Raw genomic sequence first — 21,748 nt, 5'->3', positions numbered from 1 at the left:
AATAGGATCCGTCACTACTGTTTGCACATGAATGCCCGGGATGATTGGAGCCATCCTCCAACACTGCATCCGTCCTGTCCTTCAATCCACCTTGTCAACAGATCAGCCAGCGCAGGGCGATCGGATCCTCCCCATCCTCCAGGTTTTGAAGGTCACTGGTTGCGGGGCAGAGGGGGACGGGGGGGTTTGAGACCAGGCCGACCGTGACACTTGACACCTGACGACTGGCTCTTATCTCCCCTCACAGACCTGAGGAAAAACTTTGAGCAGGACCCCCAGGGGAAGGAGGTGCCAATCAACGGGATGATCGTTCTGCACTGCCGCCCACCGGAGGGAGTGCCGGCGGCCGAGGTAAGGCTGCTGCTCCTCAGCGCCTCCGCTCCTGAAAGAGGAGACGCTTATACTCCCACAGAGCAGAAAAAGACGTGCACCGGAGCGGCCATCCTTATTCTGTGAGAGTCACCCTGCGCCACACAGACAGTCGATTCTACCTTCAGCTCCTCTCGCGCTGACCTTTAAGAGATTGATATAGTTGTTGAGATACCAGCGATAAGTGCACATAAATATTTAGAAATAAAAGTGCTGGCTCCAGAACGAGGTAGCAACCTTCAGATGAAGCGAGTTCACAACATAAATTTTAATAAAACCCTCCACATACAAATGTATAAGATCACACGTGCAGCGATTCTCAGATTCAAGTCGGAGCAGCAACCTGGAAAAAAATGGATTAGACCACAAATTGAGCATAAATGATGTTTCTCCTCACAAATTCATTTGGAATTGAGTTTCATCTGATGGTTTTTTTCTTTATGGGTAAACAATCCAGCATTCCTGCATGGTCAAACATCTTGGGGCAGTGTCGGATGCAAAAGTCATCCAGACTGAATGGGAGCGAATATCTAAATCGATCAGTGAGGAAAAATTAGAGGAAGGGACCCAGAGGGACCAGGGCCTCATTTAACAGCCATGCAAATGCACAGATGTGCATACGAGCATTTCCACGCAAAGTCTGGAATTTTTCAGCTTTGTCAGTATTTATGAATGTGTGTCAATATAAACACAACTTATAACCATGGTGACACACAAAATCTAGTGGTAGAATGATGAAGCTACAAATAGATAACATGAAGAGAGTCACACTTGGTGAAAAGTCCACATTTGTCCTCTGCCAATTAGTAGTATCATCTCGATAGAAACAGATGTTCTGTATGTGGAGTGAAAGGCTGTAAAAGAAGACAGCTGGTTGAAATGTATGAGAAATACTCACAAGTTTCGCCAAACAATGAGCTCTGCAGAGAACGAGTTTTCAAAGTGCAGCTGATCTGTTTGTTTGGAGCACTGAGCGGCTTCTCAGGAGGGAAATGCACCAATTAATTTATTGTTTAATTTGTTTGTTTGTTTAGTCCGCGGGTTCTCCCGGGTTCTGTGGATTCAGTGACGCGGTGACAAAAGCTTTATAAGCGTCAACCTATAATACAGTGACTGGTAGTCCGGTGTCAGATTTTTTATTTGTCATGTGGGAAACTGGGGTTATAGTTAGGATCCATTTTTGATCTTTTTTTTTTTTTTCTGGCCAAAGCAAATCTTAATGGATTAATGCTGTGATTTGCACACTATATTGGAGAAAGAGACAAGGAGAAGCGAAGCCGTTCCAGAGCACATTCAGCTTCTTTCCGCTCAGGGATTACTTCCACTGACTTTAACACGAAACCACTTTTTTTTTCTTTTTCTTTTTTTTGTGCCTTCTGGCGACCTCAAGTATGGTGATTATGATCAAGTGGGATCCATCAACACGTTTGATAAACATGGATTTTTTTTTTTGTACTTTTCTTTCTATATTAAATTCGTAAGACAGAATTTAGAGCCTTTTGTACGCACGGTTTGATAAATGAGGCCTTAGGACTGTGGAGATGTTCGGCAGTCATGCCAAACATTTAAGTAAAGATGGAAAGAGGAGGGAAATACCCATCTCGTTTTTTTACAGACCTGTTGATCATCTTACATTGTACGCCCATTCTGTTGAACAAAACTCGATCTGGTTTTATGGATGTAGGAACGGAAGACCACAAACTCTGAGCTCCTCGGTTGTGAAATCCTAGGATGCTACAGCTAAAAGGACAAAGAGGAGAGAGAACAGACGACAAGGACGAGACACTGTGTGTTTATGACATGGAGGAGGGAAATACAACCGGTTGGAGAGTAAACAGCGTGTTGAATGAAACCTACAGCAGTGTAACCTTGAAAATGGTTGATGGTGATCTGATACAGCCTGAACTATCGACCTTATGAAATAATAAACAGCTTCCAGCCTGATCAGCGATGCTCCGAGACTGGAAACACTCCACCAGGGTGGAACTTGGAAGAAGGTGGAACCAGTAGAGATAATTTCTGTCGGTCCTCTCACTGTGATACTTTTAATCGACCACAGGCAGAAACTGTTACTGCGAGGCGTAGATCTAAGCTTCGATCTGAGCCAACATATGAAACAGGTTTTTTGCTGTTGGACGCATCGACAGCTGTTCGTGACTTTCACGTCTTCATGAGAAAGTCATGAAACAGAATTTCATGGCTGTGTTCAGCGGTTGCAACATGTGTCTGAGGAATGATTCATGAGTCTGCGCCTTTTTTTCAGTCCAGTAGATTCTTCCTTGAAGTGGACGGTGTTGATCATATATTGAGCTGATGGTGAAATCCTTGATAATCTGTGGCTTTAATGTGACCCGCGTTTCAAACCTTCTGCCAGGCTTGTATTGACGTGACGTTATATTGGTACGCCGGGTTACAGTGAGCGAGAAGAAGCTGACATTTAAAGATAAGAGCATCCACACGGCTCGGTATTACAGCTCGAAATGAACGAAGCAGCTTAGAAAGAGCAAGTTCTTTGAGTTCCTCAAAGTGCTGATGAAATACGAATCTCTGAGGTTTGAAAGTTCCAATTTATTCCTAAAAGAAAACATTTTGATACTCTGTATATTAAAACATACATATATTGGTTGCACAAGCACATAATGCCAGTACTGATACTGGTGCATTCTTGGAGCTGCATTCAAACTTTCAACTTATTGTATTTATTTATTTTTATTTTTATTTTTTTTGATGAACCATTGATTTAGTCATTTTTTTCAGCATTTTTTGTTGTTGCTGTTGTTGTTGTTGTTGTCATTTTACTGTAAATAAATTGTGATCGTAAGATGATGATGAAGCTACTAGCAGTTAGTTTTCATTGTGTTAGGATTCCAACAGCCACTGATATCATTTAATGTGAAAAAGATGGTTCAACCGAACTTTACCACTTTCAGTGTGACAGCTTCACCTGATGTTGAAGACCCGTTTACACAATGGTTCAAGTGAAACGTGTCCCTTTCTGAAAAGTTGCCATGTATGGCCACTAGTTGGTGGTTTTGGTTGTTTTTTGGCCCCTAAATCGATCCAACCAAAACTCAACGAAGGCTTTGCGTTGAAGTCATTGTCATGTAAATGGGCACGGAAACTGTTTCAGGAAAGACTTAAAAAAGTAAAACTTTCATCGTGTTTCTAATTATTTTACAAGAAATGCATGGAGCAGGAAGATGTCAAAGTTGAGAAAGTGAAATGACCTGTGAGGGAAAGTTACTGACCTCTACTGAGGGAAGAACCACCTGTCCAGAATAAGTTCTAGATTTAGTGTTGATGGAAAACCTCGGTCCCGAAAAGCCTCCCTGCCCTTGGAGGAAGTGGGTGTGATCTTATCAACATTTCCTAATCGAATGCCGTCTGCCTTAAACCAGTCAGAACAGCATGAGAAGGAATAAAACTAAATCTCATGTGAAATCAACATCAATCAATTCAATCACCCCGATATATTACCAGCAGTCAGGATTTGTTTTTCGCAATCTCTCCTGGCTCTTCATCACATCTGAATGTTGATATGAATTGAAAACGCTCACAAATTAGTGTCTCAGGGAAATAAATAAGCTCACAAGCTGGGTGGATTTCACATGTTGGTAACTTCTCCTGTCTCTGTTAAAATACAAAGTATTTCTTCAGTTTTTATTTGTAGTATTTCTCCTGGTCCATCCATGGTCAGGTACAGGAGCCCTGGACAGCCAACATCAAGACAGTATGTGATGTGAAGTGGCTCACCATTATTGTATTTACACTTCCTGCTGAAAATCAAAATAAGTACAAAAGAAAAGGCTGCATGTTAATCCAGTGTACATACAGCTAAGTTATGTAAAGAGGCAGCATGTTTAATTCCTTGATAATGTTTCTAATGTGACGGGACTTAATGACTTCCACAGCAGAGCAGCGCACTGAGAGCTCAGCAGGAGCTCATCTATAAGTCAGGAATCTCTCTGTTGCACACGCCGAAGATCTGCTGCACGGACACGGCGGTTTGGATGTCTGTCACATCCTGTGTTTTGGCGGGCGGAGACGTCTCTGGTGTGTGCTGCGCAGTGGTGCAGCGTTACATTCCTGTCACATCACAGTCACAATGTTCCTGGTTTGAGTCTCCCTTTGAATGGAACCTTTATGTCTGGAGTTTGATGTTCTCCCTGAGTCTCTATGGGGATTATTGAGTTATTCCAGCTTATTTGCACAATCTGAAGACTGGGTTAATTGATGATGGGTCATATTTAGTCTGCATTACAGTTTTTCACGATTGTCAACACACGTTTCTCAACACAATAACGGCTTTCTCAATACTGCACACACAAAACTGAAAACTGCACACACAAAATGCTAAACCTGACACTCCCTTTGCAAGAACACTCTTGTCATCAAATCTCTACATTGTGTTCACATAATGGAACTCATGTTTTCATTTGCTACACACAGTCGTATCTTCCAATGACACATACCATTCAATGAGCACACATACCAGCTTTTGCTGCACACTACCAAGCATTTACAGCACATTGTAGTGCAAAATTGAAAACACTACTGTAAGATGGAACACACCATATGAATGACAGTGACTCTGGAAAATAAGATATTTCTCCTTTCGTAAAAATGACTCAATGTAGTCTACTTTTTTCATTAAAAAAAATTTAAACTTAAAACAGCACACAAATATGCAGCCAAAATGTTTTATTTTTGGACATAGTTGAGGAATTACCATGATCAAGCATCATCATGCCTTCGGTTTCTGTCAGGTCAGAGGCCTCGTCCACATCACAGGCCATGTTCTCCCTATCTAGACATCTCTGGAAGAACCGCCTTGGCGCCGTGGCGCATGAATCCCTGAATGGACTCGAGGCTGACGTCCCCACAGGCTCCTTCCATGGCCTGGATCAGTGGGACCTGGGTCTGGGGGCTTCGCTCATACACCTTCAACCTCCAAGCAGAGAAGAACTCCTCTATGGGGTTGAGGAATGGAGAGTACAGTGGGAGGAATAACACCGTAAAGTGTGGCTGGTCCTGGAACCACTGACGTACAAGCAGAGCCCGGTGGAAACGCACACTGTCCCAGATGACAACATAAGTCATTCTTTGTGGATCATTAGTGTGATCTGGTGGAACAAGTTGTTCGTGGAGGTCATCAAGGAAGGCCAGCAGCAAGTCTGTGTTATAGGCACCAAGATGTACATGGTGATGCAGGACACCATGGTGATTTATTGCTACACACATAGCCCGCTGGTCTATGATATTTCTTCCCCTGCACCTCCTCTTGACCAGATTACAGTAAACCCAGCCTCATCTGTGAAAATAATGGTAGCACTTTACTTACAGTTTTTGCCCATTGCTTGAACACATTTTGCAAAACTTGGCTCATTGTGTCAAAACTCTACACACAAGCAAATGAGACACAACACTGGGAAATAAACCATTCACATCTATGTCAAATTGAAACTCTGCTATCAAAACCTAACAATCCTTTGTCAAAATGTCACTCTGATGACAAAATGATACCCACTTGCATCTTATGAAAGCACTTTCAGATCAGTAGCAACACACTAGTCTACTTTATATAAAACACTGCAGTCTTTCATTTTCACTCTTTTTATTCAGTTCCACAGAAGGCACGTTTTCACAGCAACCAAAAAATAAAATACTTAATCCAAAATCATTACATTGCAGTAGCGCATTTTACAATACAGTAAATTCAGTTAAAGCAAAAATAAAACAAAAAATATACTGTCAACACAGAAAAGCACAATTGTGCGTGGGCTTACAGTTTTTTTCGATTGCTAAAACACAAAAAGCAAAAATTTGGCACAATTTTCACAATTGCACCCATTTTGTACTGTAAATGTAAAGGACTGTTACAGTCACCTGTACATATTCATGTGGAAGTTCTTTGACCATCACACTGTTCCTCTCAAATAGGACCCTGTACAGTTGCTTCATGGTCATGTTGTGCTTTACCAAGATGCGTCCGACAGCGGAAACGCTTATTCGATCTATGTTGTTGAATACGTGCCAATCTGCAAGTATTTGTTGCTGTAACTGGTGGAGACGCATTGCATTGTTTGCTCTGACTGGGTTCACTATGGACAGTTCATGCTGTTGGGTGAACAGGCGCTGGCGCCCCCCCCAGGAGGTCTTCCAGACATTCTGTAGAAAAATGCAACCACAAATAGTTATTGTTTGCTTTTTTTTTTACTGTACTGTATATACTGTACTTAACTGTATTTACCATACACAGTACTGAAACATCTCAACACGTTATCACAGTATGTTTCACAAAGCAACCACTTTTGTTTGAAAAAGAGCGTTAGCCACCCTGCAATACAGTACATGTGATACGGTAACGTGATATGGTACAGTACTGTAAATACTCTAGATACAGTCTGAGTAGAGTAGAGAGTTGAAGACATACCTGTTGTCCAGTCAGAATGTCCTGATTATGGATGAAACTGTGAAACGGCTTAGATTAGGTTGGATCCTCTGCCAGCTTCCCTCACAGTCAGACCATGGTTTATGACCTGGTCCACCAAAGTTGCTCTTATGTCATTCGAAGTAATGGCCCTTGCTTGGCCTCTTCGACCACGTCCTCCTTTCTCTCTCTGTCTTCCTCTTCCTCTGCCTCCGGCTCTCCGTGCCTCCATGCTTGAAAAGTTCTCCAAATGGCTTCACTGAGGCCTTTTTGCAGCTGGCTGTTTGGTGTACAGTTTTGCAAGTAAGTGTTTTCAGGCACACGCCTAAGTATTTTCAATTAGGCAATGTGTGTTGTATTTTGAATAGATGTGTTTTCCCAATGGTACCTTGAGATTTCATTTTTGAACTAAGTGTCTTACGTATGAAATAGTGTGTAGTGTGCAGGAGCAAGTGTGTTGCAAAAAGGAGCAAGTGTGTTACAGAATTGCAACTAAAATGCAAAGCAGCACTTTTGTTTAGGGTATGGTTACACTTTGTTTAAGGTATAGTCACAACAACTTCAAGTTATGTTACTTTGGTTTAAGCATGTGTCTATAGTGTTCAAGCAATGGGTAAAAACTGTAAAGCAACACTAAGGAACTTTCAGTTTTTGTTGATTTTGGCGGCGCCAGTGGACAAAAGCGGTAGTGTTTTGCCTGAAGGAATACTACAGTTCCCATGAGGACTAGCGCGTGACGTCGTAAAACGCTGCTCCCGGTGGCATGCTGTCAGACTGAACTCACCTTCATTTGTTTCCAGTGGCTGTGTGAAGGACGGATAGCGACGAGGTAATGAATCTAATGGTGGCTAAACAATGTTATATCATGATGTGACGCATGCCGTAAAGCAGTCCGCACATTTGGAGTTTTTTAGTGTGCAGGGTTCCTACCACCCTCCTCACAGCTGCTTAGTCCAAGTGAAAGCAATACTGACGCCCTCAGGCCGTGACAGAGGGGTCATTCAACTAGTTATAAGTTGATGTATCATCACAAAAGATATTGAAATGTTTTATTACGGTTGAAAAGTTCCTTAGTGTCAGTTAAAAGCACCTCTGTATAACACATTATAAGTACATTAAAGCTCTGTATAACTATAGTTATAAATACTCATAAATGTTCAACATGCTTTATAACATTAGGCTTGGGATAGCGGCGGGAGCTACAGAGGCATACACCTGCGGTGCGCGGGGGGTGGGGGGGGTGGGGGGTGTCCATTCAACCTACAACACACTTGTGTGTTGTAGGTTGATACCACCAAGATGTTACATGAGAAGTGTGTATAATCACAGAACGTGTGTAGTGTTTTGACAAAAAGTTAATGTGCAATTGACTGCAGAATGTATTGTTGGTTGAAGCTTTGTTTAGACCACAAGGTGATGTGCAATTGGCGTCAGAGTGTAAAGAAGGAAAGTCAGAGTCTAGCGGAGTCATAAGGGAGTGTGAAGTAGTGACAATTCGAGTTGAGCGAAAGGTACGTGAAGTTAAAGTTGTGCAAATTGTCCAAAACAAAGGTTCTTTTCCAAAGACCAGGGAGGTATTTTGTTATTGACCTGACGGTTTCGGCAGCTGTCAGCTGTCTTCTTCAGAGAGTCACGTGATGTTGAAGAAGACAGCTGACAGCTGCCGAAACCGTCAGGTAAATAACAAAATACCTCCCTGGTCTTTGGAAAATAACCTTTGTTTTGGATTATAACTTGAAAAGACCAATGAACCTTTTTGGACTATTGTGCAAATTGTGCCAAAGTTTAGATTTTTGCGTGTTAACAGTCATGAAAAACTGTAAGAGTGTGAAGAAGAATTCTGGGTGACTGATCCTGCACTGCTGGGCTTATCATTCTGCTGCTGCTGGACTTCAGAGAGTGGAGATTTCATGATGCTCTTGTGGCAAAGAGAGTCCAAGTGCTTTAGTAATGTCTTGGAGTAAAATGGAAACATTTGTTGTGTGTGGATGAGCAACTGAAAATGTAACTGAAAACGACTCCCAAAGTAGAACTTTTTTGAGAAATCTCCGACTCCGTCTCCATGAAAATGATGGAAAATGCATCTTTTCTGAAGCTCTGCTACTCTGCATGAGCACCACAGACGTATAATTCTCGCTACCTACATTGTTTTCTGCTGTTTCTATGCATAAAGATATTGTTTTTAACATGTCGCCGTGTAAATAAGGAATTGAACTTTTTACTCTGCTCCAGAACAGAAAAGACAGAATTTATCAGCGTTTCAGAAAATTCATCCCCCCCATTTTCCATGGTTTCCATGGAGACAGAGTCAAAGCATTTTCAAAAGGTTTGGTTTTCATCGGCTCTGAGTGCCATCGTCGTGTAAACGAACACCTAAAAATGCATGTTTTGTGTTTTCATATAAACACTGTTTTTCAATGTAAATGAAACTGGAATGTTTCCATTGTCCTATGTTTAGTTGATCATATCACCAAAACACAGAACAAACTAGTGACCTGCAATCGAACCTTCAGCCTCTTTACTGTTTGTATGGTGATTATTATGAAAATGTTAACATCTGACTATGAAACTTTTCTGCCCTGTGGTGAACTCTGACCTGTTCAGGCTCAGATTGGATGTGGCTCGATGTATTGATCTGGATAAAGTGGATGGCCTGTCATCACTGTGTCTTCACTTTTGTGAAAGTACTTTTGTGCTTCACCAAACCAAACCTGCCAGGTTTGGATTTGCTGTGTTGAAAAAAGAAGATTTCACGCTGGCTTCATAATAACAGTTGATTCTGTGCTGTACTCGTCACTTTGAGCATTTAAATCATGCCTCGTGGCAATCCAAGTGCTGGCTGCCGGTGAGACGCAGGACAGATGTCTCTCTCAGTTTGAATAAGCTGCAAGTCTATCTTTTCACCACAATCAGACTGTCGCTGTCTGGTTCAAAAGGATGTCACACGGCACGCTTCCCTTTATAAACGCACATTTGTTTGGCGCTATATTTGGCGTGATGACAATCAGCATTAACAATGAACGATGTGTGTGGGGAAGAAAGTTGGGGGGGGGGGGGGTCAACCTCGGGGCCTCTCACTCTATAAAAGATTCAACAAGAAAATGGAGGAGGGATGTCAGAGTCCACAAGCAGGGATAAAAATAGTTGAATTGCAGCGGGAAGACCGAATCGCAATCTCCTATCTAGTCCTTTGTCAACACAAATGAGCCCCACCACAAGAGAAGGGAGTGAATAATGTAGGGTGCACAGGGCAGACGTCCCAGAGCCTAGTCAATTCCAACACACCTCGTCCATGAAATATTGAGGCGGCGTCCGGGAGCGTGGCAGTGTGAGGTTTCAGAGTGGAGCCAGTGGCGGACGGATGCAGCCCTGCGAACACGGAGCCGGAGCCTGCGGTTACACTTTGTTTGGAAATAAGGCCTCGTCAGCAGGGATGTCGAGGGGAGCTAATGAGTCTCTAGTCACTCACAGAGGAATCATTTTGTATCGTGTGGTCACCAGGGTTTATTTCAGCCTGCGACTGAAACCGAGCCGGGAGGTCTCCGGCTCTGTGGAGGGAAACTGGAATTCACCTCTGATATTCAATCCAGTCTGCAACTGGATCATTTTTACCAGAGCCAGTTTAGGGATTACTTGTTAAGTTTGTTCAGTTTTTCATGTTGGACTTTTAAAATCATTTTGGAAACAATAACTTTGAATTATATTGTCCATCAATATTTGCAATCAAATTTTCATGCATTGTTCGAAATAAATACAGAAAATCATTAAATTGGATGGATACCATGGGACTGGCAGGTTTCGACATTCTTGGTCACAATATAGAACATGTGAAATCAATAAGACGGAATTACCACTTCCTGGTTGAAATGGTCATATTTGGTCATAGTGTTTGAGTTTAACAGTGCACTGCTACGTGTTTAACATTATTGCAGTATCATCGACGTAGAGGCTGGGTGGGGCGCCCAGACTGAAAAGGTCTGGTGCAAACCCTGAAGTAGCATGTCGCTTCCTCAGTCTGCCTAGCTCTGCCTGTTGCTATGAGACCCTCCGCGCCTCCTCCCCCTCCCTTTTTGTTGTGATGTAAAATGCGTAATTTCCTGCGCGCCAGCGCGGAAATGTCGCCGGTCGACAAGCAAAGCAAGAATTATATACGAGGGGGGACCGGAAAGAAACCGGACTGTATTTATAAAATTAAAACAAGAATGATTTCAGATTTCTGGTTGTTCAGTCTCGCTACAGCATGTTCTCGTGCAGATCTCTGCAAAGTATCGTCTCACAAAGTTACACAGGGAAAGCACAAACAGCGCTAACGTCAACACAGCAGGACTCCCTTCTTCGGAAAAGCACAAAATGGCAGAACGCATCACCAAACGCAATCAGCGCGCAAGCATTAGATTTTTTTTTTTTTTACTGGGAAAAACAGCGTCAGAAACACTCACCATGGTCCAGGAGGCGTATAAAGATGGTGCCCTGGGGAGAACGCAGGTTTTCGAGTGGTATGGGCGCTTTAAAAGGGGCGAAATGTCCATTGAAGACCAGCCCCGCTCCGGACGACCCACATCCTCGCGCACGCAGGAAAATATCCGTGAGGATCTTTTTTCTGGAAGCCGAACACAGCGAGTTTGTGCCGCCTGGGCAGTCTGTTAACCAGGACCACTACATCCAAGTCCTGAGGCGGCTCCGAGAAGCAGTGAGGCAGAAGCGTCCAGAGCTTTGGCGGGATGGCGAGTGGTGGCTGCACCACGATAGCGTGCTGGCGCACCGGGCCCTGCGCGTAATGCAGTTCCTGGTGAAAAACGGGATGATCCTGCTGCCTCATCCACCCTATTCGCCGGACTTAGCCCCCTGTGACTTTTTTCTCTTCCCAAGAATGAAGAAAGAGCTGAAGGGGCGGAGATTTGAGGACGTCCAGGAGGTTAAACAAAAATCGAAGGACGCACTGCTCGGGATCATTACGCACTTGTTTTCAAATGCCTTTGAAAGCTGGAAAACACGGATGCAACGGTGTATTCAAACCAGCGGGGATTACTTTGAAGGCGACAGCTTTGAATAATTGTTACAATTAAACGCATTAAAAGTTATAACTACTGTCAGGTTTTTTTCCAATTCTCCCTCGTATATTGAAAAATCCCGCGAGATGTTAGAGGAGCCGATCAACTTAATCTGCATTTTGTCATCTCCGCTAGTAGTGGCTTGGCTAAAATGGACATTCATAGACATTTTAAAGTTGCGCACTATGGCTTTAATTGAAAAAAAAAAAAAAAAAAAAAACCTACAAAAATATGAAAAGTATGTGTGGAATGGATTTACACAGAGCTGTGGGGATATGTGGAAAAATCTATTTTAAAACAAATTAAATTTAAAGGTGCATTAAGGAGTTTGCACGTTTTATGTGAAACAGCGCCCCCTGCAGGCCTTGGGTGTAATGCAGCTTAGGGAAAAACTCGTCCCTGTGGCTCCCGTGCACGGAAGAGGGGGACTCCGTCTTCGCTCGTTTAGAAGCGCTCAAGTAAGATTTAAGTTTCTTTTACCTGGTGGAGTCTGTGTGGAGCTGTGGCAGTGCTAGAAGCCAGTCTTCTCTTACTTTCTGGAAGATCCTGCTCAGTTGTTGCTCACTAAGCATCTGGCAGAGTAATGGCGGAATAAATGAAACCTAACAAGCCGGAGCATGCATTACATCATTCCTTTCAAATTCTCCCCCAAAAAATGCTGGTGCCGGACCGGCACTGCAACTTTCAAGTGACAATTTAGCGCTGTTAGAGGTACTTGTAATGAATATGTCAGGGCACATTGTACACATCATTAAAATTGTGTAACATATTTATGGTGGAAAATAAGTATTTTTAAGGTTCTAAAACTCCTTAATGCACCTTTAAATTGTTTGTTGAAGAGACTCCTCCCTCACCCAGAAGCAGCTTCTTTGCAATCAAACAACAACGATGGCAGACAGAAGCAGAAGAGGATATCGGATTTTTTCCATTCATCTGTTTATGTTTTTTTTTTTTTAATCTATAATCTTTATAGATTAAAATAATTTTTAGTCCTTACTACCTGTCATGTCAGAGGTAGTGAGTTTTGGGGTATAGACCAGCCGCCAACCTCCACTCATAAAATATGAAGATAATGCAGAAGTGCAAAAAAGCTGTAATTCCAGGGTTATTCCAGCAGAGGGCGACGATGCTGGTTTCAAAAAGAGCCCCGGTCTCATTGGAACCTATTCAAAAATGCCGATTTTCAGAGTGCAAATAAACATATGAAGCGCCCGGTTTCAGAACATGTTTTGGTCTCTATCACTAGTTTCTATAACCGTGCTGCTTCACCAGACTCTGATTTTCACATAAATCATATGTTGATTTTATATTACGAGTTTTGCATGAATTGCCCTATCACAGCGCCTCCTCTGTCCACATCATGCGGTCACATGACAGGCCGGACCAATCACATTTACATCCGGTTTCAAATGTTCGATATGGAGATGTCCTGCTGGACTCGCTAAAGTATTCAGAACGGGATTATGGAACTCTATGGGTGACGTCAAGGAAGCGCTATCCATTATGTTTCCAATCTATGGTATAGACCCACCTGCCTGTTTTTTTTTTGTTTTTTTTTTTTGCATCTTCAGCACCAAGGACAGCGCTTAAAATGGCAGTGATTTACTGCTGAGAAAGTGTTTTTGTTCTCGTCTATTCTTGTCATGTGGTGAATTGCTGCTGACCTCCTTATGGAGAAAAAATGCAATAATATGTGAATTTTTTAGAACTTCTTAATGCAGCAGGGAAACAATGCAATGACGTCACTCCTACATTCATTCAGTTGGCAGCCCCCTCTGCTTAAAACACCCTCCCGCCTGCCCGATCAGCGTTGCTGTTTCTTTTTTAAACGGACATTGTTTTCAGAGGCTGCCTGAAAAACGCTATTTTACCAGCAACAAAATGAAAATCAATGTGTTTTCACTTGAAGCGTTGTTGTGTAAACGATCCTAAGTTGTACGTAAATGTGAAGGTGAGAGAGCGTGTTTTCGACTGCAGCGGTGTTGAAGCTGGTGAAGCTTTGTCAGTTTGAAAGCTGAAGTTTCTTGATTTGATTTCCACTTCCAGTCGTCACAGCGAGAAATCAAACATTCTGCAAAAACTTCCTATTCTTCCCTGTATGTTGTGTTTTCATTATTGTTCTCCTTTGTGTGGAATATTTCAATAATCAAGACGTGTTTGTCAAATCTTTGTACACAATGTTTATCGAACGTGGTTTTCATTCAGCTGAAGACAGAGCTCGGATAAATAAATGGACAGTGTTTACTGGGTAGGAACTGATGTTTGATGATTGTAATTTTCATTTTCTTCTCAAAAATGTTTCTCTGAGACTGTGTTTGCACACGTGGCCCAGTTCCTGGTTTAGACCAAAAGAAACAAACAAACAAACAAACAAACAGCAATACATTTGAGTACAGTTCTCTTTGTGCTCACTTTGGCATTTTAATCATCGGACCATAAGGACACAAACAGAAAGTATGTTGGATGCTGTTCTGATGCAGAACTTTCATAACTGCAATAACCCTGAGTGCTTGGCTAAAAGCCTTCCATTTTATTCCACATTTTGTGCCAAACATAGCTGCTTTTGTTATTGTTTCTGTTTTAGTGTTATTTTTTCCCATTATGTTGCTTTGTTATCACATTTTGTCCCTTGTGACGCCAATTATATTTTGATTATTTCATTACAACAAGTACTTTGGTTAAATTGGGTTGTGTTGGCCATTTGTTGTTTGGCTTGTCTGATTGTTGATGCATTTTTTTCTAGTCAAAATAAGTAGAAAATGGATTTGCAAACAAATACAAACACACATTTTCAGAATAACAGATGAATTTCCGTCTTGTTTTAATTTTCCTTGATTGTCGCGTGTCACCTTGCTTGTCACAGAAAATTAACTCTCTGGAGATTTCTGCCCGTACCGATAAGAAACTACCAACAGCGGCAGATTTTTTTTTTTTTTTTTTAAGAATCAGAAATTATTGCATAACCAAAAAATATTACTAAAGTTGAAATTTAGTTTTTTCACACCACATTTGTAAATATCTGGAATGCAATTAAAATATGCTGTTTCCATATAAAACTGTTTTCGTGTGAACAGGACCTCAGTCCAGGGATGGATGTCACCAGATTCTGTGGGATTCACTGTCGTGAAGACTGAAAATGTGGAAGCTTTTGGTGATGTGGCTCGTTTGGGGCTGCGTTGCTTTGAAGATTATTTGTTTGTTTTTCTGAAAAAAGTATTGTCATGTTAGGTCTTGAAGTTTCTTTTAATTTTAATTTTTTTACATTTTTTTGTTATCCTGGGAAATATGACTACATTGTTTATGCATTCAGCCACTGGATTAACTGTTCTGTCTACTTTTTCTGAGTGACTCGCTGCACTACTTTGTGGTACAAACTTGCACTGCAAGACTAAATAGGCTGGAGGAAAATAGAAAAACTTGTGCTGAATATATTGACCTTGATTTAACAAAATGACTGATTTATTTTTAGACTGGGTCCATATTTATTACACACAAATATTCCATGTTATATCTTCAAACTAAAAGCTGCAGGCTTCATTAAATTATTGTGCAGCATCTCAAGTGTCAGTATCATTGCAAAGACGTACACAGTATTTACATTTCGGAGATCAATGTTAATCTCTCCATCCTGCAATGATTTGAAAAAAAATAATAATAATGGGAGTTGTCTGAATATGATTGACAGATCAGCCTGGAGATGACTGAGTTTCTCCAGTAATAAGATCCTCTGAGCAGCCGCTCCTGCCCTACCATCCGCGCTCTCCTCTGGCTGTCTCCTCGCAGTAACTTCAAGTCGCAGACTTCCAAATCACTTCTGCTCCGGGTGCCACAGCAGCTGCAGCTACAGCGGAGTGTGCCGAGCAGCCGCCAGTCGTGAAGCGCGCGACGACAGAGCACTACACAAAAACACATTCAGAACAGAAAAAAAATACAGACTGACGAAAAGGTCTGTCTTTTAGATTCGTACGCCAGTGTTGAAATCACAATAGAGCTCTAGTCACCGATGTCACTGCAAGTCCAAACACATTTAGCCACATTACCGAGGCAGTGGAAGGAGGACGTTCAAGATGTCTGACTCAAACAACCCCAAAGCTGCATGACTACACTGGAGTTTATGTTTTTATGCTCCTTAAACAGAAAAGGAATTATTTATAAAGATTTTGTATGATTATTGTGATTGAAAGTGTGAGTGCTGACACTCCCCAAAGACACCAAAGTGGAGTTGGATACATGTCGGAGAGTTTCTGCAAATAAATTAAAAAAGTAGACTTCTACCCTGGACTGATGTTGTAAAACCAACCTTTAAAACTTTAAGTTCATTTTCAAACTTCTTTTTTCATTGAAGTGAAAATGTAAAACACACAAAGTGAACCACAGCAGAGTGAGTCTCCTTAAAAACTCCATTAAATGTTCAAAAATAAATACCTAATTCATAATTTCACTAATTGTCTATTCTTTGAAGTACTTTAAACGCGGTTCAATCAATCGCTATTGTCGACTAAGTTGGTTCTTTGTGAGAGCAACCGAGACGGACTTTAATACCCAGACATCTTCAGACATCCATTCAATGGTTAATCAACCATAAAGCACTCATCTGCACTCGCTGTGAATTTAAAGTTGGGACACAGGTGGGTGAGCATCTGTTCCACCATGAAAAATGTGAAGTATTTCACTTCAAGAGTACTTTGATTCCTCATATCAGGCGAGCAGACACTGCGATTTGCTTATGTTTAATATAACATAGAGGCTACTTATTTGTGATTTGGTTTCAGTGCTTTCCAATCCCAAAACCAATCCCCTGCTTTTACTTCACAGATATCAAGAGGTGTGAAAGCGCGGCAGATCTTCTAATTCCTGAAGAAAGGAGTGTATGAGGAGCCTGTATAATGAGTTTCTTTTGAGAGGTTTAGTCTGAGAGAAAGTGTGAAATGAACAACCAAACTGGAAGCCAATTTCTACGTGGCTGAACGAAAGCCTTTAATCCAAGATGAATCCCCTTGATCTACAGTAGCTCAGGTAGACAGGCCGGGCGAAGGTACAAAGGGGAATTCTCTAAATGCTTCTGCACTGCCATACAAGCTGTTCGCTGTTGAGCTTCACAAAGACATTGCAATGCTGCTCCGAAAACAAGTTAGCATTTAACTCCGTCCCACCTCCTGCTGCCCCCGTGCTTGTTACCTCTTTCTAATCCCTCTCCTGTTATTTTCCTTATAGGTCAGGGAAAGTGTCCCAGGGGAGCAGATGATGAGCTGCATTATTAAGCCAAGCAATTAGGCCCCTCCCAGTCCATGCTCGGAGCCGGGCGCTCCCTCTGTTTACCCCGTTCAGATAAGACCAGGAATGGCAATGCATGGGCGGGCCGCTCGGAGGGGAGGAGGGGTGGCATTTGAGGAGCCACAGGAGAGGCGGGCGGGGGAGGCAGGGGAAGGCAGGCCCACCTCGTGTTCTCCCCCGTATCTTTTCTGATTAACCTCCAGAGCGACGGAGCCGAGCTGAGCTGCAGACTCTCCCTGCTGCTGCCAGGCGTGCGGTTCGTATGAACACGCCGAGCCCCGCTGGGTTCAAAGCGTCTCCCAGCATTAGGTACAATAAGCACGCCTTTCTCCCGCACGTGCTGCCGATTGGCTGCAGGAGGACGATCCGTGGGGTGGATTAGCTCCATGCTCGGCGGTGTCACTTTTGATATGCTGCTCAGTGGGTCCCCCGCCGGCGTCCCGTCGATCCCCGGAGAGTCGGCCTGATGGAGAGGCTTAATCCATGTAATTGCATTGATGAGACGCTCGGCAATTAAAAAGTTCTGCCGCCCACATAAGTGGCATCGCAGGCAGCTGAGCGCTGTCCAGAGGACAGGAGAGCATGCTGGAACCGCCTCACCTCACGCTGCCTCGCAGCCGTCTTCAGAGGTGTGTTGAGGTCGGCTCTCAGCTGTTCTGCTACACTCAAGTCAGAATCATGAGTTTGAGGTTTGGATGTCAATACGACTGTTTAAAGGTCTTTTATCGTTTGTTCACATAATACTGTGTCGTTACTGTTCTGTCAAAGTGTTGGCCTTTGGTTATGAAATTCCCCTTCTCTTTAAATGGCGCAACATTTTTTTATTTATTCTCATGCGGAGCTCGTTTAGGAAATCTGTTAGACCCAACTGGAACCCTGCTTTCCATGCGGAAACGCTGGTCTGACTCTGAATGTTGCCTTCATGCAAATGGGAATGCAAAAACATTTACAGTCAAATTAGACTTTCTTTCTTTTTATTTTAACATCATTTGATGAGGACTTCATGAGTTATCGCTATTTCTTCCCAGGTTCCCAGTTCAGGGTCATGAACTGTTCCCACTCTGAAGCGGGACTTTTCCCACTTCCCCGTTCATTCCCGAGCACAGCAGAGGTGTGACTCAGTAGCCGTTTTTCTCCAGATGTGTTTGTCCTTCGTCACCTTGACGTGGAATGACCATCAGACCCGGTGAAACAGTCCGCGTCAGATGGCGAGGTCTCGATCAGCGCTCTGCTCATGAGTCTTCGTGATGACTGCGACGCCGGCCGCTTTACATCGCTCACCCGTCCTCTAATTGCCCATCCGCCGCCACATTACTCAGCATCTCATCATCAGCTGTGTGTGTGTGAGCGGAGCAGGAGGACGACTGAACCTGGCCATTTCGCTGAGGTTTAGAGGAGGTGACCTTCAGGGGAGATCTGAATAATGAAATCGCAGGGAGGAAGCCCCCCCCGGAAACCCCTCCGTCAGGCTGACACTGATGACCACATCCTAATTGAAACAAATGTGCCAATTAGGCGATTCATTTCTCACATCCTCCGCCACACACTCGCTGGGCTAATTTGTATTTGTCCCTTCATCTTTTTTTTTCCCTCCCCTCCTCCTGCCTGTCTGTCCCTCTCTTTGTGCCCCCCCCCCCCCCCCCCCCCCCCCCCCCCCCCCCCTTTCTCTTGCTGTTTTCTTTTTTTTTTTATCATTACCCAGGGACCGGTGGCCACAGACAGGCAGTCAACATGCAGTGCCCCCCCCCCCCCACCCAGAGCTCTGCTGGGCCAAACTAATGCCACCCGTTAATTGCCTCTTTGAAGTCACAGAGCACCCAGGATGAAAACTGAAATAAATACAGAAACACAGGAGACAGGAAGTGACGTGAATTGCCTGTGCTGCCTGTGTCACCCATGAAAAAAGGTGGCCATGATCATGAGAAACTCCATTTACACGATGACGTTTCAAGTGAAAACTCTCATCTGTTGTGTCTGTTTGTGATTGTTATAATCTTTGATAGAAATCTCTAAGGCCTGGGTCATGGCTGATGTTTCCTTCTGGGTTTTTTAAAAGCAGAGATTGTGTTTTTCTCTCTTTTTTTTTTTTTTTTTTTTTTTTTTTAGCTGATCGGCCAGGAATCTTCCAGAAAACATGCAATTTTTACATTTTCATTTCAGACAGGAAACACTGTGAAAAATATTTTCATCCTGTGAAAACACACATTCCTCCTCCTGCCAAGAGTGGCAGAACTGGTCCGAATGAGTTTGGAAAAACGACAGAATGTGAGAGATGATTGCTGTGTTATGATGTTCATTATCATTTTTATTCATGTCAATATATACCTGCAATCCATCACTCCTCTGGTCTGTGTGTCATTTCTGTTTACCCGCTGTCTGCATGCCCGCAGGCGCTTCCCATTTGCATCCAGCCTTAGTACTGTTGATTACAACGGGTGCCGGCGCGCTTCCTATAAATCCATCAGCCCGGCCCATTTTGCCGCGCTTTGAATGTAATTTGCAAACGCAGCGATGCAGCTCCCCTTACCAGGGTAGGAGCAGTAAGGCGTCGCTAAGTTTGTGATTCATAATTAGTTTCCCTCTCTGTTGCCGGTAATTGGTTCTAGTGCTGCTTTTGACTGCTTAATGACTTTAGCGTTGGTGGTTGCACTGCCTGGTTGGGGCTAATCAGCAGGGCGATAGTAAAGTGCGCCTGACCAGCATGTCTGTGTGGCGCCAGACTTCACACACTCCTCACCTCTGAATATGTAAGTTTGTGTTTAATTCTGTCGATTATGTCAAACTGTATCGACGCAAAACACATTTGATAACATTTAGCATCATGCAGTTATTGGGATGTTCTTGAGGTCTGAAGATGTGACGGTCGAGAGATCGACCTTCTGTCAACATGTCTTCACTGAGGAGCTGTTAAAGTTTTGTCCAGCCAAGAAACTTTCTTCATATAAAACATGCAGTTCGCATGACGAGGAGGAGAGCAGCCAGCCTGCACTTTTAGAGGAGCCACTCAAATGGATGCAGGAAAGATCCTCCCCAAGTGTTGTTTTATTTAAAGAGGTCATGAAGAGGTCAGGCTGTTTTGAATTATTAAAAAAGACACAAATAAAAATGAGCAGGGATGCACCGATACTACTATCGGCTCTGATACTGCACTGTTGTACTGGTAACGTATCGCCGCCGCCGCCAACATTTATAAAGAGTAGATCATGTGTACTCTGAGCCACAACAAAGCAAATTGTGAGAGTTTAGAATCAAAGGTTACTGTGGCACTATTCCACCGCTCCCTCAGGTGATTCGAAGTCAGACTCCATGTTGCAGTTCTTCAGTTTTTCCTCCTTTGCAGGTGGAGTGGCTGAAAAACGAAGAGCTAGTGAGCTCCCTGACCGACGACAACATCGACACCCGGGCGGACCACAACCTCATCATCAACGAGGCGCGGCTGTCCGACTCGGGCAACTACACCTGCCTGGCCAGCAACATCGTGGCCAACCGCCGCAGCGCCACGGCCACCGTCATCGTCTTTGGTACGTCTGCTGTTACAGCACATTACAGGACAGTGACACAGTGTTTACATGGCACTTCAGCTCAATTTGTTTGACTTCCTGCTCCCCTATACACAAGTGATTAAGAGACCCATCTCAGTGTTTCCACAGAAGCGCAATGTTTCCTTTTTATTCCAATGAATGCATTATTCAGAGACTCAATTTACTGCCTCTCATTTGAAATCAATGTGTACTTTATGAAAGGAAATAAGCCACTGTGTCTTAATCTCATTTAAAAGGAGTGTTGCTTATTAAGTATTTATTTGCCAGAGGCCTTCCAGAAACGCGGGTTCGCCCGCTAAACGCTGTTCCTCCACACTGGCATTAGACGGAGAGATCATGGAGTAAAGTGCTTCAGTCACGGCGCTAAGTGGGCGACTCCAACCTGTCGACCAGTTTGAGTCAGTGTCGCCTTCAGAAGTGGCATTTCCCTTTAATGGTTGTTTTCTTTTGCCTTCACACAGTTCCACGCCTTTATCTTAATCCCAGAGCAAGGAACATTGAACTGGCAATTAGAGAGAGGGAAGCATGCATTCTGCACCGTGAACGTTCGCCGCTCAATCTGCTGCAGTCGTTCTGCTGTGCCGCCTCGCCATGCCTCCCAGCCTGCATAATCATTAATAACCCCACGCTTGTTAAGAGTGTTTAACGGTGCCAGAGTTCTGCAATAACGCAAAACGCCTTGTTGTGCACTCACTCTGCTCCCACCCCCACAGTGAACGGCGGCTGGTCCCTGTGGACGGAGTGGTCGGCCTGCAACGTGCCCTGTGGGCGGGGCATCCAGAAACGCTCTCGGACCTGCACCAACCCGGCGCCCCTCAACGGCGGGGCTTTCTGCGAGGGCATGTCGGTGCAGAAGATCGCCTGCAGCGCGCTCTGCCCAAGTAAGTCCCTGCTTCCCTCAGCGCCTGGCTGTTGAGCCAAATGCGACCCGACCAACGCCGTTTGCCCATGAACGCTGTTGCTGTGTCGTCTCTCTATTCCTGATTCAGTGGTTCGTTGTTTGAAGGTTTTTCTTCCAGGAAGAGACATCAGTTTCATATTTGTTTTCATATTGTGGTTTCTATCAATTTGCACAAGTAAAG

At 43.5% G+C, this 21,748-nt stretch overlaps 1 protein-coding gene across 1 annotated transcript in view; it reads left to right on the top strand.

Annotated features, from left to right (window-relative positions):
• unc5db (unc-5 netrin receptor Db) overlaps positions 1 to 21,748 on the top strand; it is a 233,397-nt gene that overhangs the window by 132,726 nt on the left and 78,923 nt on the right. Inside the window, exons 4-6 of the mRNA XM_030104321.1 lie at positions 248 to 351; positions 20,465 to 20,645; positions 21,380 to 21,547. Coding sequence (XP_029960181.1) covers positions 248 to 351; positions 20,465 to 20,645; positions 21,380 to 21,547 — 453 coding nt within the window. The remainder of the gene's footprint in view (positions 1 to 247; positions 352 to 20,464; positions 20,646 to 21,379; positions 21,548 to 21,748) is intronic.

The sequence above is a fragment of the Salarias fasciatus genome, chromosome 12 (assembly GCF_902148845.1).
Source record: "Salarias fasciatus chromosome 12, fSalaFa1.1, whole genome shotgun sequence".
Classification (NCBI taxonomy): domain Eukaryota; kingdom Metazoa; phylum Chordata; class Actinopteri; order Blenniiformes; family Blenniidae; genus Salarias; species Salarias fasciatus.
This window is presented reverse-complemented; position numbering and strand designations above follow the sequence as displayed.